This window comes from Canis lupus, chromosome 29, assembly GCF_048164855.1.
Source record: "Canis lupus baileyi chromosome 29, mCanLup2.hap1, whole genome shotgun sequence".
NCBI lineage: Eukaryota > Metazoa > Chordata > Mammalia > Carnivora > Canidae > Canis > Canis lupus.
In genome coordinates this window covers 523,356-538,809 of record NC_132866.1, presented here as the reverse complement: position 1 = coordinate 538,809, position 15,454 = coordinate 523,356, and the positions used below count along the sequence as shown (strand labels likewise).

Below are 15,454 nucleotides of genomic sequence, written 5' to 3'. Positions count from 1 at the left end.
CATGTCACATTCGTTCAAACCATCCTAAGGGAGACTCCGAGTCTAAGGACCTGTGTTTCCCACTGAACAGAAGGCCTAACGACACCCCCCTCCCGCGTTCTTCACTCCCAGAACTCCTCCCGCCTCCTCACGCTCCTCCTGCCAGAGCAGGCGCGTCCTCCCCGCGCAGCCCGGCGGCCAACCCGGACTCACAGGAGGGCAACTACGTGGACGGGCCTGACCCGTAGTACTGGGGCGGGCGCGCCTCCCGCCGGAACCTGCCTCTCGTCACCCGCACGCTGATCTTCACACGCACTCGTCTCCCCGCCCTCTCCCCTCACACACGCTCATCTGCTCACCGCCCTCCCCTTACGCACACTTGTCTCCTCACGCAACGGTCTCTTCACCACCCTCCTCCCACACGCACTGGTCTCACCACCCTCTCCCCTCACACACGCTCGTCTCCTCACCACCCTTCCCATACACACATTCGTTTCCTCACCACCGTCCCCTCAGAAGCATTCATCTCCTCACCGCCCTGTCCTCACATGCGCTCGTCTCCTCACCGCGCTCGTCTCCTGGCCGCCCTCCTCCCAGGGCACCGGTCTCCTCAGTGCCTTTCCCCTCACACAGCGCACCCCCCTCGTCACTGCCTCCGCCACGGTAGCAGCTCTCTCTGTGCCGTTCCCCTCCTCCCTCACCTCACCCACTACTGTCGAGTTAGCTACTGTTGTTTTCCTCGACGTCGGGGTGCAACGTCCAGCCTCCTGGGGGGGCCGTCGCCAGATCTCAGGCCGCCCGCCAGTCCTCCTCCCCCACCCTCCTCACTGGCGTAGCAGCCGCTCACCTCCTGGCAGCCTCTCGCTCCTCGCGGTAAAGGCAGGGAGGCCCAGTGCGTCCTGTGCGCGGCGCCCCTCCGGCCCCCTCCCGCGCACAGCCGTAGCCCGTCTGGGGCGGACCCCGAGTGCGCAGCGGCCGGCACCGACCCCCTGAGCACTTACGCTTTGAGCACGTTGATGTCGTAAGTGACAGACAGGCTCACGGAGGTTCTCTTTTCCTGCTTTAGCTGAAGCTCATCCACTAATTCGTGTTGTACCTGCAACAAAATGGAACCGGATTACTAACCGGCTTAAATAATTAGGCAGAGACGCAGGAATTAGTTCCTTTACATTTATTTCTCCTTTAAAATTAATATTGTAACGAACAACATCTCCTCGTTAGTTAGGTTTCCCGTTTAGTTTTCACAAAGAACCTCAGCTGGTTTCCTACACACGGAAGTTAGCAAAGGGCGACGGTCCTCGTACCTTGGGGGGCTGGTTACTTCAGTAACGAGCTTTCTGCTGCTCTTTTTTTATTTTAAGATTTTATTTATCTATTCATGAAAGACACAGAGGGAGAGAGAGAGGCGGAGACACAGGCGGGGGGAGACACAGGCTCCATGCCGGGAGCCCGACGTGGACTCGATCCCGGGGCCGAAGGTGGCCCTAAACCGCTGAGCGCCCGGGCTGCCCTCTCCTGGCCTTTTTTAATTCAAGGCTGTCATGAGTGACCTATTCAAAGATCACGGTGAAGGGAAAAGATTCTGTTTGTCTCCTCAGGTACGCACGACGTACACGTGCTTTGGTGTCTCTCGGGGGATGGACTTGGCTGTTTTTATAGTTTTGCAAAAACGACATCGAAGCCCGTTCCCTCCTCCTGGCGTCCTCAACGCGCCAACCTACCAGGACAGAAAACATCTGTCGATATTTGTGTGGCACGTGGGCCTTTATAAACGGCGCTGCAGTGACACAAAACTTCGCGGCCTCCTCCTTCCTTCCAGCCTGTAGGTAACAGTCCAGAAGCTCCCTGGATGATACAAAAACACTGTTACCACTGACGAAATCGCCTCCTGCTGCAAACGTCGAGCCGCCGGGTTATCACGCGTTTACTCCTGTCCCGGTTCACGAGGTTCGGGAAGCCGCCCACGGCCGCTTGGGCCACACTCCTGCAGCGCGGGGCCCGGGACTGGCGCGGGGCTGGCGGGGCGGGAGGACGTGTACGCGCCGCGACTCCCCCCAGTGCTTAGAGTCGCACTTCGAAGAGAGGCTGTCTCGGCGCTTGTGGTCTGTTGAAGGCTCCCCATGTCACCAGGCCGCAGGTGGGACAGCCCGGGGATTCTGGGTTCCCACGTCGGGCGGATGGCGGGTCCCTGCGGACACTCACACAGTCGCTGGCCTGCAGCGGCGCTCCCCTCGAGGGGCAGCCCGGCCACTGCCTTCGGGTGCACCCAGCTCGGGGACCGCACGCTGCCCGTGTCACTGAGGCCCGTTGGGCTGTCTGCGTGCAGACACGCTTGTGCGCGCTGCCCTGAGCAGGCCCCACCGCCTGGGGTCATCTGCTGCCGCAGCCACCATGTCACCCATGCACAGGGCCGACTTCTAACCCCCGAGCCAGGATGTGACAGAAGCTCGGTTTCCTGCGCTCTAAGTGTCAACGGCCATCATGTTGTGCCATCCACATGATCGGCCCCGAGTCCAGCCACAGACCCCAGCGAACAAGACGACGACACGACTCTAACCACGCGGCAGAGAGCACTGACGTCCCCCTGTGGGCCACCGGGCCGGGAAGGTCACGGGGCCGCGGGTCCTGCTCAGGCCTCGCCGCAGGGGAGGCGGCTTCAACTCACAGCATCAGCTCTGCGCGCCACTCCTTGTCCTCCTCCTCCGTCTGATTTAACACGGCGACGATCTGCGACAGGCTGGAGATCAGGTGGTGGTGGAACCCGGGCTTCAGGAAGGGCCTCACCATGTGCCAGTACAGCACCGACGCGTTATACACGAGGAAGTAATACCTGCGGCGGGGGACAGTCACCCAGGAGGTCGTCACGGGAGGGGACATTGTGGGGGAGGTGGTTGTGGGAGGGGACGTCGCGGGGGGGGGGAACGTCGTGGAGGGGGGAGGACGTCGCAGGAGGGGATGTCGTGGGGGAGGTGGTCGCAGGGGAGGTGGTTGCGGGAGGGGACATCACAGGAGGGAACGTCGTGGGGGAGGTGGTCACGGGAGGGGAGAGCCCTCCCAGGGCGTCCTGGCAGAAGGGGCTCGAGGCTGCAGGTCAGCCCGGGCCATGAGGACCCAGCCACGGGGCTCCTGAGTCCAGACCAGAGGTCCGTTCACTCATTCACCCATTCACTCATTCACTCATTCCCAAAGTGATCGGCTCCCTGTAAAAACACAGCACCACAAGGTCTTTGGCTCCCAAGGGACAGACGAGAACAGGCAGGCACAGCAGGAACCCAGGAAGTCTTCCCGGAGGGAGTAACATCTTCTGAGACCTGCACCGTGACGAGCAATCAGCCCGGAGACAGCGCACAGGAGGGGCCGACAGGCAGAGGTGGGGGAGCAGAGCCTTTGGGGAACGAAGTCCCCAAGCCTGCACTCGGAGTGCAAAGTAAGGTGGGGGGGCAGGGGCCCCCCGGAGGGCGGGCCTCCCACTGGGCGCATCTGAGTGAGGAGCCCCCTCTCGGGAGAGGCCAGCTCGGCCTGGGACGCCCCAGGTGCCGGGAGGAGGCCGTGCGGCCGTGCACCCCGGGCTCCTTCCACGGGGCAGCCTGCTCGATTAGCGGTGTTCACACGGGCTCGTCTGCGAGCCCAACGGTTTCGGGAACCTTGCTGTCTGATGAAGGAGACGGTAAGTAGAAAACCCGGCTACTTCCGGCTAAATCACTAGGGACGCGGACACGAGGCCTGGCAATCTGCCTGGGGGAGAGGACCCCGATGCTGAACCCTCAGGGAGGCCCAGGGAGTGAGGGGCTGTGGGGAGACCCCAGAGGAGGTTCCCGTGGAGAAAGCACACAAAAGTCATCGCAGACCACAGACTGCAGGACAGACAGAAGGACAAAGGCGTGCGCCGTGCCCGGCCCTCCACGTCAGAGACAGAGCCTACAGCACGCACAAAACCCTGCAGTGTGAACAGGTGTCAGCACATGGGAGCCGTGGTCCCGAACCCCTTCCACAATCCTCATAGAAACGCCGCGTGCATTACGCCCACCTGGGTTCTCCTTTTGCGAAGTTTATTGCCTTCATATACTGGGTCACGCAGTTTTCAAATTCCTCCTAAAACAATGTAAAGAACGCACAATTACATGAATTTGCCCCTGAAACCTCAATCGTGGCTCGTGGTCGCTTCTGCGGACAGTAAGGAGCCCACGGTAAGCAGCAGGAATGGCCACGGTCAGGTGTCAGACACGCCCGCTCACAGGCCGGGGCCCTGGCACCAGCAGGGCAGGGCGCAGCCGCCAAACGTCAAGCAGGAGCTGAGTCCTGGAGCAGCCCACACGCAGCCCACACGCTGCTCACCGTATCCGTAAAGGGCACGTGAGGACACGTCTGGCCCCACAGTTCCGGAAGCAGAGTGGGACTGCGTTTCCACACGAGACACAGAGTGCTGAGGATCAAGGCAGCCTCGGGGAAAACCCGGAGTGGGACAAACCACTAGCCACCCGGGAACGGCCCACTGGCAGGGGTGCTGGGTCCCCCGGAAGCCTTGGGGCTGTGCCCACCAGGGCTGCACCCTCAAGCCCCCGCCTGCCCCCCGGGGCATCTCTCACCAGGTTTTCCGACGACTTGGGGGCACAGAGCTGGGCCCGGCACAGGTGCGCTCTGCCCAGGAACTGGGTGACCGGCCCCTTCACCTTGAAGTACATCTGGATGCAGTCGTCGCTCATCTTGGGCTGCCCCATCTGCAGGACAGGGGTGCCCCCCCAAGTTGCTCTGACGGCAGCCTGAGGGCGCAGGTCCAGCAGATCCCCAGGGACCCCCCTGGGTGCTCCTGCCCTATCCGCCCCGCGACCCCTGGACCCCTGGACTCGGTACCTTCAGGGCCTGCTCCGCACACAGAACAAACAGGTCGGGGCTGAAGCTCTCCGTGGGGTCAAACTCTGACTTGCCCAGGTTGGCCGACTTAATGAGCTCATAGGCCCTCCTTAGGGAGGCGGCATCTACCGGAGGCCAAGGTCCGGCGGAGGCCGTGAGGAGGGGCTGCAGCCCGGGTCCACACCCTCCCGCGCCGGCCTCCCCTCCCCCATCCCCCCCCCCCCCGTGGGCCTCCTCCCCTCCCCCCTGCTGCCCGGCGTCTGCACCCTCCCCTCCCCCTCCCCCATCCCCCCGCGGGGCTCCTCCCCTCCCCGCGCCCCCTCCGCAGCCTCCCCCAGGCCGAGCCCCCGCAGCAGTGGAGGATGACACGACACGGGGTCGCGGAGGCCCCGCGGGGGGAGCGGCGGACGGGGGTTCGGGGGCGCCCCGAGTCAGGGGTCTGCTGGGGCGGGCGTGTCGCCTCCCGGGGCGGGGTCGGGGGCGGGGTCGGGTCGGGGTCGGGGTCGGGCCGGCGCACCCTGCTGGCTCTGGGCTCGGGCCAGCTCCTGCGTGATGACCAGGTCCATGGCGGCGGCCCCGGGCCCTGGGTTTCCTCCCGCTCGCGGCGGAGCGCGGTTGCCTAGCGACGGGGGACGCCGCGGGCCCTACGGGTCGGCGCCGGGGCCACACTAGTGCGGAGGCGAACGGCCGCCGGGGCCGCCTTCCCCACGGGGGCGCGAGGGCAGCGGAGCCAGGGCGGGGCGCGCTCGCGTCGGGGTCGGGTCGGGTCGGGTCGGGGTCGCGCTGCCCGGGCGCCCTCACCGCACCGGCCCCGCTCCCCCCGCCCCGGCTGAGGCTCCGGGGAGCCCCGCCCCCTCGCCCGCATCCCCCCAGCCCAAGGATGCCCCGGCCTGGTCCCGGCCCCGGAAGTGTCCTGCCGGCCTTAACTCCTTCACTCGGGCATGCACGCGTGCGCTCATTCACTCGTTCCTTCGTTCATTCATTCGTGCCCGCTGCAGAAGGAGGATCCTACAGCTGCTGACCCTGCGGGGCGGGGCTGAGCGCGCCTGGGAGCGCAGCAGGTGCACCTGCCGCTGCCTGCGCCTGCGGAGGGGATGTCAGGCACAGCGAATGCCTGCCAGGGGTCGGATCCCGAGGGGGTGGCGCAGGCGAGGGCTGGGGGCCGAGCTGAGATCCGCCAGAGGAGAGGAGGCTCCCCACAAGTGCGGGATGAGCAGCACCTGCGCCGGCGGGGAGCAGGACTGGGTGCCCAGGAGGCGTGGGGGGGGAGGGAACCCGCCAGGGCAGGTGCCCCCCACACCAGGATATTGGACCCAGTGGCCCCGGGTCTCAGCGTTTTCTGACGGTACCAGGTGGAGACTGGTTTGGAGGTGGTGACAAGGCCACAGGCTCATGCCCAGGGCAGGAAGGGAGAGCGGGTCTGGGTGACAGGTGTATGGGTGACAGGTGTGGGGCCAAAGAGGACCAAGAGGGCCGTCCACCCCGGGGGTGCACAGGGCAGGCACCAGGCCGGGGAGCTCCAGGAGAGGGCTGGCCAGGGGCAGCTCAGGAGCGGGTCCTGGGTGTTCTGTGGGGGCATGTGGGATGCTGAGTATTCAGAGCTCATGTTCGCAGGAAGGCTCTGGGCTGGAGGTGCAGGCGTGCACACACCTGCCCCGGCCTTGGTGTGCGGGTGAGAGCCCCGGGGCCAGGGGGGCTGGAGACCGGCCTTGGAGAGCCCTCGGCCAGGAGCAGCGGGAAGAGCTGCAGGAAGAGCTGCAGAGGTGGAAGGGAAGCCGTGCAGAGCCCCCGCAGCAAGGGCAGGTGTTGGGGGAGGGCGTCAGCTACGCAAAACGTGGCCAAGGTGTCGTGAGGCGAGCGCTTAGAAGCAGTGGTCAGGGTTAGCAGCGTGGAGGCTGTGAGCAACCCCAGGACAACCATTTCTCTGAAGGGGGCGTTGGGGGGGGTGCAAGAGTGAGTGGGCCCTGGAGCAGAGACAGAGCGAGTTGCACAGCTTTTTCAAGAAATTTGACTTCTCACGGAGTGGAGGAGACGAGGCAGGGACTTAGTCATCTGGGAGGGATATTTCTAAAGGAATGAGACAGGCGAGCTTGTAAAGCTGATGGGCTTTTATTGCCTCACGTGGCGGCGAATGTGGAGAATCCTGCAGCCTCCACGGAGACAAACAGCTACTAGGAAGTGACTTTAGCCAGGAACAGGGTACGATGCCAACAGTGAGTGTGGATCGTGTCTGTAAATACCAGCAACAAGCAGAAAAGGACAGAAACACGCCGTCTAGAACAGCACCAAAACAGAGCACTTTAGAATAAATTTAACAAAAGATGCGTAAAACCGCAGCAGTAAGGCTACAAAACGTGGCTGAGAGGTCGCAAGTCTGGGATTTGGGGTTCGGGAGATGGCCTTTCCTTCGGAGGGGCGCTTCTCGCTCCGGGCAATCCCAGTCACGATCCCAGCAGACCTTTCTCTGGAAACCTGCAGGTGACCCTAAAATATCCACAGATACACGAAGGACGCAGAGTGGCCAAGACGACGCTGAGGAGCAAGGCGGCCTTGGAGGACGCACGCTGCTTCCTTTCGGGCCTGACGGTGAGGCCGCGGCCGGACGCGACACGGTGTGGACCAGCGGAGCCGAGCGGCCGCAGAGCCAGCACCTGTGTCTGCAGCCCGCCGACCCTACACCCCATGGGGAACGGAGCGGTGTCTCCCCCTGGGCGCCGGGTGCCTCGGCCTCGCCGGGCAGCCCCGTCACAGCCCCGTCTCAGGCTTGGGGGCCGATTTAAGGGTGTGGAAGAGGGAAACAACCACACCGTCTTGGAGCAGATGGAAGTTTCTTAGCAAGGGCACAAAAGGGAAACCATCAAGGAAAACATAAAGCCGTCCTCGTCGAAAGTGAGACCTCTGCTCTCCGAAAGGCTGCAAAGAAAATGAACAGACCGGAGGAAAGTATTCGCAGTAAATGTGCCTGACACGGGGATTGGGCCCAGGCTGTATTCCTAAAACCACTAAATCAATACGGAAAGACAAACAGCACACAAAAACTCGGCCACAAGAAACGCTGAAATTAAAGACACTGGCCACAGTGAGTATCGGTGGGAGGTGCCGCGCGACCCTCACACGCGGCCCATGGGAATGAAAAGTGGTGCAATGTCCGAGACAGACAGGGTAACTTCCACCTACCCCGACCCCCCCATCCTCCTTTTAGGGGTTTACCCAACACACATGATGCCTCCGCAGAAGCCCGTGCACAAGCATGTCCACAGCAGCTCTGTCCCCATCTCCCCGAAGTGGAAACCACCCAAGCATCCCGCAGCCACAGTGTGCTGAGCTCCCACGGCCACGTCTCCGCTGGGAGAAGAGGAGCCAGGCCACCGCCCCAACACCTGCGGACCTGCCGACCTGCCGAGGAGCAGCGCCCCAGAGTGGGGAGAGGGGGAGCCCTCCTGAGAGCTGCACCTGGAGGATGGACCAAGCCAACGCGGGGCATAAACCCACAGAGCTGGGGAGGGACGGGGGGGGAGGGGCTGGCCTAAGAGGGCAGCCAGGTGGGGGCCTGGTGGGTGGGAGGGTTGGGGGGGCCGGGTGGGGGCCAGGAGGGGGTCAGGCGGGGGTCAGGCAGGAGCTAGGAGGGAGGGGGGGGCAGAAGAAGGGGGGATGGGAAGGCCAAGGGGGGCACGAGGGGGGCGGAGCCAGGCAGGTGGGGGCCGGGTGGGGGTCAAGCTGGGGACTGGGTGAGGGGGCCAGAAGCGGGGACCAGGAGCTAGGCAGGGGTGGGGGGCCAGGAGGGTGGTGGGGCCAGGCTGGGAGCTGGGCAAGAGGCCAAGCAGGATGGGAGGGACTGGGGACTAGGCAGGGACGGGGGACCGGAATGGGGCCTGGGAGGATGAGGGGGCTGGGTAGGGGCCAGGATGGGGTGGGGCCAGAAGGGGGGCAGGCAGGGGTCAGGCAGGAGCTACAAGGGGCAGGGGACCAGAAGGGGGGCCAGGGGGATGGGGGGCCAAGCGGGGTCACGACGGGGCAGAGCCAGGAGGGGGGGAGCCGGGCGGGGGTCAAGCTGGGGGCTGGGTGAGGGGACCAATGGGGGGACCAGGAGCTAGGCAGGGGTGGGGGACAGGAGGGTGGTGGGCCAGGCTGGGGGCTGGGCAAGAGGCCAGGCGGGATGGGGGGACCTGGGGCTAGGCAGGGGCGGGGGGCCAGGGGGATGTGGGGGGGCCGAACGGGGGGGGCAGGCAGGGGTCCGGCAGGACAGGCAGCAGGACTGGGTGGAGGATCAGCGCATGCCCCGGGAAACCCTGGACTCCGGGGGGCATGGGGGGGGGGCTCCTGCTCCCGGGTAGTGCACAGGCGGGTGGTCTGCGGGGTGGGGGTGAGGTGCCCAGGGCTGGGTGTGGAGGAGGACGGTCCAGAGGCCCCAGGGGTGGGCAGAGCAAGGCCCCCCGAGGTTGGAGCCCCTTCCCCGTGACCTCTGCCCACCTGCAGGCCCCCAGGATGAGGGAAGGCCCCCCTGGGGTCCTCCTGGAGGGAGGGCTGGCCAGCCCCGCAGAGTCCCCACGGCTGGTGGGCGGGAGCTGTGGGCCGCTCGGGCCTGCGAAGTGGGGTGAGGGGAGTGGGCGGGAGGGGGGGTGTGGGGAGGGGGGAGGAGGGAGGGGGCGCGGAGGGGGCGGGCAGGGAGTCGGGGGCAGCCCCCCACAAGAGCTGCAGAGGAGGCCACCTGGAGCTGTTGGGGTGTCCGCACCCTTGGGGGCCCCGCCCGCGGTGGGCGAGTCTGCGGGCCTTGTCTACACCGTCCCTCCCCTTCCTGTGTGAGGAAGAGACTCCGATTCCCGCAGGCACGAGGCTCCCTGACGTCGCACCTCCCTATCGCCAGGGTGGCCAGGTGTGCAAGCTCTGGGCACCTTAAAGCAGTTTGGGGGTGTATCGTCACGGGAGCGCAATCCCTTGGTGGGCCCTTCCTCTTGCCTGCCGCGGAGACACAGCCGTGAAGGCTGGAGCTGGAGCAGCCCCTTTGTGCCACGTGGGGGTAACCTGTGGGGCAGCTGCTGTCCCCCACGGCCTGTGGGAAAGAGAAGTAGGCACCTCCCCTGGTAAGCGTAAGCTGCCTCTTCCCTGTGCGCTCCCCGCCGATGTCTTCCCTCCGCCTCCACTTTGCCTTTGGAAGACGAGGATTCGGGAAGATTTCGGGCAAGTATCATGTCTACGTTCTCTTAGATAAGATTTAAATTCAAAGCATGACAAGATGTATATACCTGCACGTACGTGTGCACACGTGAGAGATGCGGCGCGGTGGGCGAGAGTGAGCGTGTGCTGAAATGGCTTCTGCCCGGACACGATTCTGACCCCGTTTCGCCCGGGATCTGCAGTCACGCGGGGACCGGAGGGAGAAGGCTCGGGTCTCGTCGGCCAGCTGTCAGCTCCACAGTGTCCTGAAACGTCTCCGTTTATTCAGGGGGACGCGGGGCACCGCGCACACGGCGGTTATAAAACATTTATTCCCCCCAAGGAAGCATCTGCCAACGTTACGTAGTAAGAGATTTTCCAAATCCTGGAGCATGAAGTATTAAAACTCCTTTTCCTTGCGCTGCAGCGTCTCAGGTTGGAGAATGGAGCACAGGCTTCTTTGTTCGACGGACGGGGGTTCATTTAGTGAAGACGATTCGGGTCAGGCCCAACCCGCTCTTCCCCTTCCTCCGCCTGAGACCCAAGTGTGGACCTTGCGGGGTGCCCCGTGTCCCCCGAGAGCACCTCCTTGTCCTTGCTGTGACCCAGGCCCCACGAGGACAGCACCGAGCGCTGCGGCATCGCCCATGAGGGACACGCTGCACCCGCAGGACCGTCCCTCGTGCCCCCTGAGTGGCTTCCTTCCAGGTGCACCAGCGCCCACTGCAGCAGGACCTCCCTGATGTGCCCCCCACGTGCCCCCCACAGCGTCTCGGTCCCGTGACGTGGCCACGCCCACGTGCACCTCCCTCAGCCCGGCTGCACCGACTCGGGCTCCTCAGTGGCCGCCCTGGGGCAGCGAGCGGGGCTGCTCCTCCGGGCCCACAGCGTCAGGCCTCCTAACGCTGTGCCTCCGCACGGGGGCGGGAGGTGGCCTGGGTTTCTGTCCGTGAGAATTCAAAGGTTTGTTCCTCCAAGGCCACCAGCTCTTGTGAAACTGGATTGTTCTTTTGTTTGTTTTCAGCAAGCGACCTTGAGAGTGTGTCTGCATGCGTGTGGGTGTGCGCAGGTGGGTGTGTGCATGGGGGTGGGTGTGTGTGGGTGGGTGTGTGTGTGTGTGACACACCCGCCTGCACTTTTCTGGAACAGCATCGGCGTCACCCGGGCTTCAGGACGCGCAGCCGTGAACGTGGTTGTGTCTCGTCTCCGCGGTGCCTCGGGCTGTTTCCTTCCCACGGCTCCTTTATCCTGCGTCTCTTTAACGTCCTACTTTACTCTCTTCCTATTTTTAAAGACTGAGCTTTCAGGCTTCTTCATTGATCGTAGAATTCATTTTCGACTAATTTCTTCTGTACTTGCCCGCTCGCCCCTTTTTGTCACTTAGCGCGACTTCTTGGGTGCTTGGCTCGCTTCCTTCCACCCCTCCTATGAGCCAACCGACCATGAGCAGAGGCACGGGCAGGTGCGCGGCGGGCGCACAGCGTCGGGGCGGAGACCGCGTGGCTCCTCGGCCACCTTCCACAGGTGACCTCTCTGTCCCCGGGTTGGACGGCTGTCGGGAGGCCCGGCGGGGGCCCTGCCCTCTGCGTGGCCAGACGGGCACGGTCACAGAGCCGTTACTTTGCTTTCTCCGAATCTGGCTACGTTTACCTGAACAGCGGGGATCTCCGCGGCGTTGTCTACGGGACGTCCTGGAACGAGAGCTCTCGGGTCTCCTCTGGAGCAACAGGCTCCGAAGAAGGTGCGTGTTCCGGCGGCGGCGGCGCTCCTGCCTCCTGTGCTGTGGGGAGCGCGGCGGCACCCCACTCGGCTCCCGCATCGTCCCGCAGACATGTGCCAGGCCTGCGCTGGGCATCAGCACATTTCCGTCCCACGGTTTGCCTGGCGTTCTCTGGCGTCCGGCTGCTATTCTCGCTGAACACGATGCTCTCCACCCTCGTCCACGCTGCTGTGTGTGCGGCGTTTTCCTTCATTTGCTGACGCGTAGAGCTGACCCCGAACACGGGGGGAAGGGGCGCCCACCCCGCGCAGCTGAAAATCCGCGTGTAACCAGATTCCCCCAGAACTTAGCTACCGATCGCCTGCCGCGGACCCGCGGACTTGCCCGCCACAGACGCGTGCTGAATCCGTATGTGGTTCGTGCGTGCGCGTGTCCTGCGCTGTGTTCTTACAAGGAAACACGCTGGCGTCACCACGGCGCTCGCAGAAACCACTCTGTGTGGGAACAGGCCCGCCCGAGCGCCCTGTCGCCGTGGGCTGCGCTCTGCTGGGTCACACGCACGTCCCTGTCCTCTGGGGCCTCGGGGAGCAAGGCTACCGTCAAGTCGGCGTGTTTGGGGCGCCGGCCCTGGCTTCCCGGGGTGGGCGGTAAGACGCAGGGTGGCTGAGGCCTTAGCCTCACGACGACTGCAAACTGCTTTCCAAGGGGCTCCTTTTGCCATTTGCGCCAGGACGTGGGACAGTTCCGGCCGCCCCGGATATCCGGCACGGTTTGCTGTCACCTTCATGGTGTCACCGATCCTGTGGACGGGACGCAGCGATCCAGCCTGGCTTCTGCTTGCGCGTCCTTACTGACGCCCCGTGGGACTGCGGAACTGCGCGGCCGGCTCGGCGGAGGGTCCGGCCCGGCCTTTTGCCTGTTCACGGAGTCAAGCCATTTGTCCCTTGGCGATGGGGTCACGGCTCCTGGCACATCCCGCGGACAGGCCTTCCCCCACGGGCTGTGGGGCGAGAACGTGACCTGCCCTCCGCCAAGTCCCCTGGGTTTGCGAGCGGGTCAGCGTCACCCGCACAGGTGCAAGCCGCCCACCGGGCCGTGGGGTGGAGGCCTCCGCGTGGCTGGAGGGACGGGCCTTGTTCCGTGGCTGCTCTCGGGCTCCTCTGTGGCTCCTCCACACGGCTGTTTCTGGAACCTGCACTTTTTTGAGGTTTTCAGCCCCGTGGGTCATCTGCCAGTGAGCCCAGAGCTGCAGAGCCGGGGAGCAGCCTCAGCGGGCACGGCCAGAGCCCCCACGCCACCACCTCAGCCCCCCCCAGAACGGGGCCGCGCCCCTGTTTCTGGCGCCAGGACAAGGGAGACGGCAGCCCTGCCCCTGTGTCCTGCGCCCTCCCGCCCCACAGAACCACTGACACTAGATTCAAGAGGCAGCGTCTTTCGGAACCGCTAAGAATTCATTTGACAAAGTAAATGTCAGGGGTCCGACTGGCTTTGTTCAATGATTCAAGAACCGGTGCCCCCATCCTGCAGACAGGAGGGCGTCGGGGAGGGGGCCTGGGAATTACCGACAGAAGCGGAGGGTGGTGAGGGCCAGGGGACGGCGCCGTCAGGCCGATGGCCTCCAGGCTGCCCCGGCCGCTCCCACTTCACTGCCCTCAGGATCCGTTTCTGGGGAAGCCGAACCTGTAATTAGGGTTTGGGTGGGTGACCTGAGGCTTGGGGTGGCGAGTCCGCGTCGGGCCTGTTGTCTTGTTTGCACAGGACCCTGCAGGAAGGTGACTGGGGGGGTCCTCCTACCTCACCAGCCCCAGTGTGGACGGGACCCCAGCCCCCCAACGCCCCCTCCCACTGGGACCTGAGGACGTGCCCTCCCAGGACAGTGGTTGGCGGTGGTGCCCTGGCTAAGAAAGAGGCAGGGGTCAGAGAAAGGATTTCCGGGGGGGTTTCACTGTGTGCAAAGCACAAGGCACGAGAACCTTCTAGAACTGTGCTTTCCTCTCACCCTCCCAAGCAGGATTTGGTGGAGGAAGCAGCCAGTCTGAAAAATGTCCTGCAAACGGGAGATCTGGGGGCACGCTTTGACATTGGGGGTTCAGAAGGCCCCGGGGGCTCAGCATGTCCCCAGCCCCTCGGGGAGAGAGGACTCTCGGGTCACGATTGGCTCTTTGGGCAGAAATGTCCGGCAAGAAGCGAGAGGCTTCCGGAAGGGGCAGGGTGGGAGCCTCGTCCTCGCAGGCCCAGAGTCGGTCCCCGGGGGAAGCCAGAGCCCTGGACCTGAGGGGTTTGGAGCCGACACTCGGGCACCTTCGCGTGGGCTGGGCCTCCCGCGGCAGCTGCACGGGCCCTGGGCACAGCCACAGACGCAGGCTCTGCGTGGGCACAGCGAGTGCAGGTCCTGAGCGCCCAAGGCTGAGCGAGGCCCAGGTGCAGTGACCTCTCCCTGCTGGTGGCCAGATGCTCGCCAGGACCCCCCCGCCCCAGGCTCAGGAGCCCCCAGCCTGGCCTCGAGCCGCACGCTTGGTGTCCTCCTGCCATTGCCTGTTTTAGGAGACGCCACGTCGTTACTCACGTGCTCAGGCCTCCCTGCCCGGGGCTCCGCTCTGCGCTGGCCACTGCCCCATGCTCTGGCCTCAGAGTCCAGCCGGGCCGGCAGGTAGCCCGGCACTCTCAGGGAAGGGGCCGCGTGGGACAGGCCGGTCCGGGGGTGGGCACGCGTGGGCTGTGACCCGGGGGTCCGGAGGTCAGTGCAGGGGCAGCCCAGGCCGTCGGGTGGCTCCGCAGCAGAGGGACGCGCAGTGACGCCCGGTGAAGCTGCAGGGGAGGGGGGCTCGTGGAGTAGAGGGGAGTGCGGACCTGCAGCAGGAGTCGGCATCGGTGCCTGTTCCCGCTGCCCGGGTGGTTGCTCGGGAGAACCTGCAGGATGAAGGCCCAGGAAGGAGGGGCCCAGGAGAGGGGATTGCAGATGCTCCGGAAAGTTCCGGGGGGCTGGGGAGCAGCCCCCACCTGTGTGGACTGGGGTAGTAGGGACGACAGGGCTGCTCACAGATGGGTCCCTCCTGCTGGGCAGGGAAGGGCAGGGACGGGCCGTGTGTCCCGGGGCGGGAGGGCCAGCAACCCCACGGCCACAGTCCCAGGGCCCCGGGTACCCGCGTGCTTCCCCAGCGACTGGCTGGGAGAGTCCTCAGCTCTGGGCCTGCTCGACCGCTCCCCTGGTTCCTGTCAGCAGAACCTCAGAAATCCCACCCCAGAGACTCAAAGAATTTTATGGGGAAAATGCATTAAGAGGAAAAAGGAAAAAAGCCCAGGCAGGGGGGATGAAGCGGAGGCGCCCTGGGATGCCAGCGAGGCCGTGGAGAAGCCACGTCCACAGCGAGCCACACAAGCCCAAGCACAGGATTCACAGGTCATTTGGGGAAACAAAAAGATAAAAAAAAAAAAAAAATGATAAAGACAGAAAGCATCACATACAAATTTTAAAAATAGGAATAAACATGAAATATAAATAAAACAGATAAATGCATAAAATATAATAAGACCAAAGTCATATCCATGAATATCACAGGCTTAGAACACACCCGTGGAATGAAAAAGGCTCGAATTGGAACATAAAACAAACGAGTCACTTGCTGTCAAAAGAGACCCGAGGGCACCCGAGTGGCCCAGAGAGGTCAGACAGGCTGACAGGCCAGACGGAGCGTCCGCCGCCGGACGAGGTTAAAATCAAATTAAGAGAGCGTCAGCAAAAATAAACAA

The 15,454-nt window shown here is 64.2% G+C and overlaps 1 protein-coding gene across 7 annotated transcripts in view; it reads right to left on the bottom strand.

The window, feature by feature from the left end:
• Positions 1–5,481, bottom strand: part of CFAP46 (cilia and flagella associated protein 46) — a 94,707-nt gene extending 89,226 nt beyond the window's left edge. For all 7 annotated transcript variants that reach the window (XM_072804790.1, XM_072804793.1, XM_072804792.1 and 4 more), the window contains exons 1-7: positions 5,348–5,481; positions 4,831–4,955; positions 4,566–4,697; positions 4,007–4,071; positions 2,645–2,809; positions 1,701–1,824; positions 981–1,075 (exon numbers count right to left, since the gene is read on the bottom strand). In XM_072804790.1, coding sequence (XP_072660891.1) covers positions 981–1,075; positions 1,701–1,824; positions 2,645–2,809; positions 4,007–4,071; positions 4,566–4,697; positions 4,831–4,955; positions 5,348–5,396 — 755 coding nt within the window. In that variant the 5' untranslated portion in view covers positions 5,397–5,481. The remainder of the gene's footprint in view (positions 1–980; positions 1,076–1,700; positions 1,825–2,644; positions 2,810–4,006; positions 4,072–4,565; positions 4,698–4,830; positions 4,956–5,347) is intronic.
• Between the last annotated feature and the right edge of the window lie 9,973 nt (positions 5,482–15,454).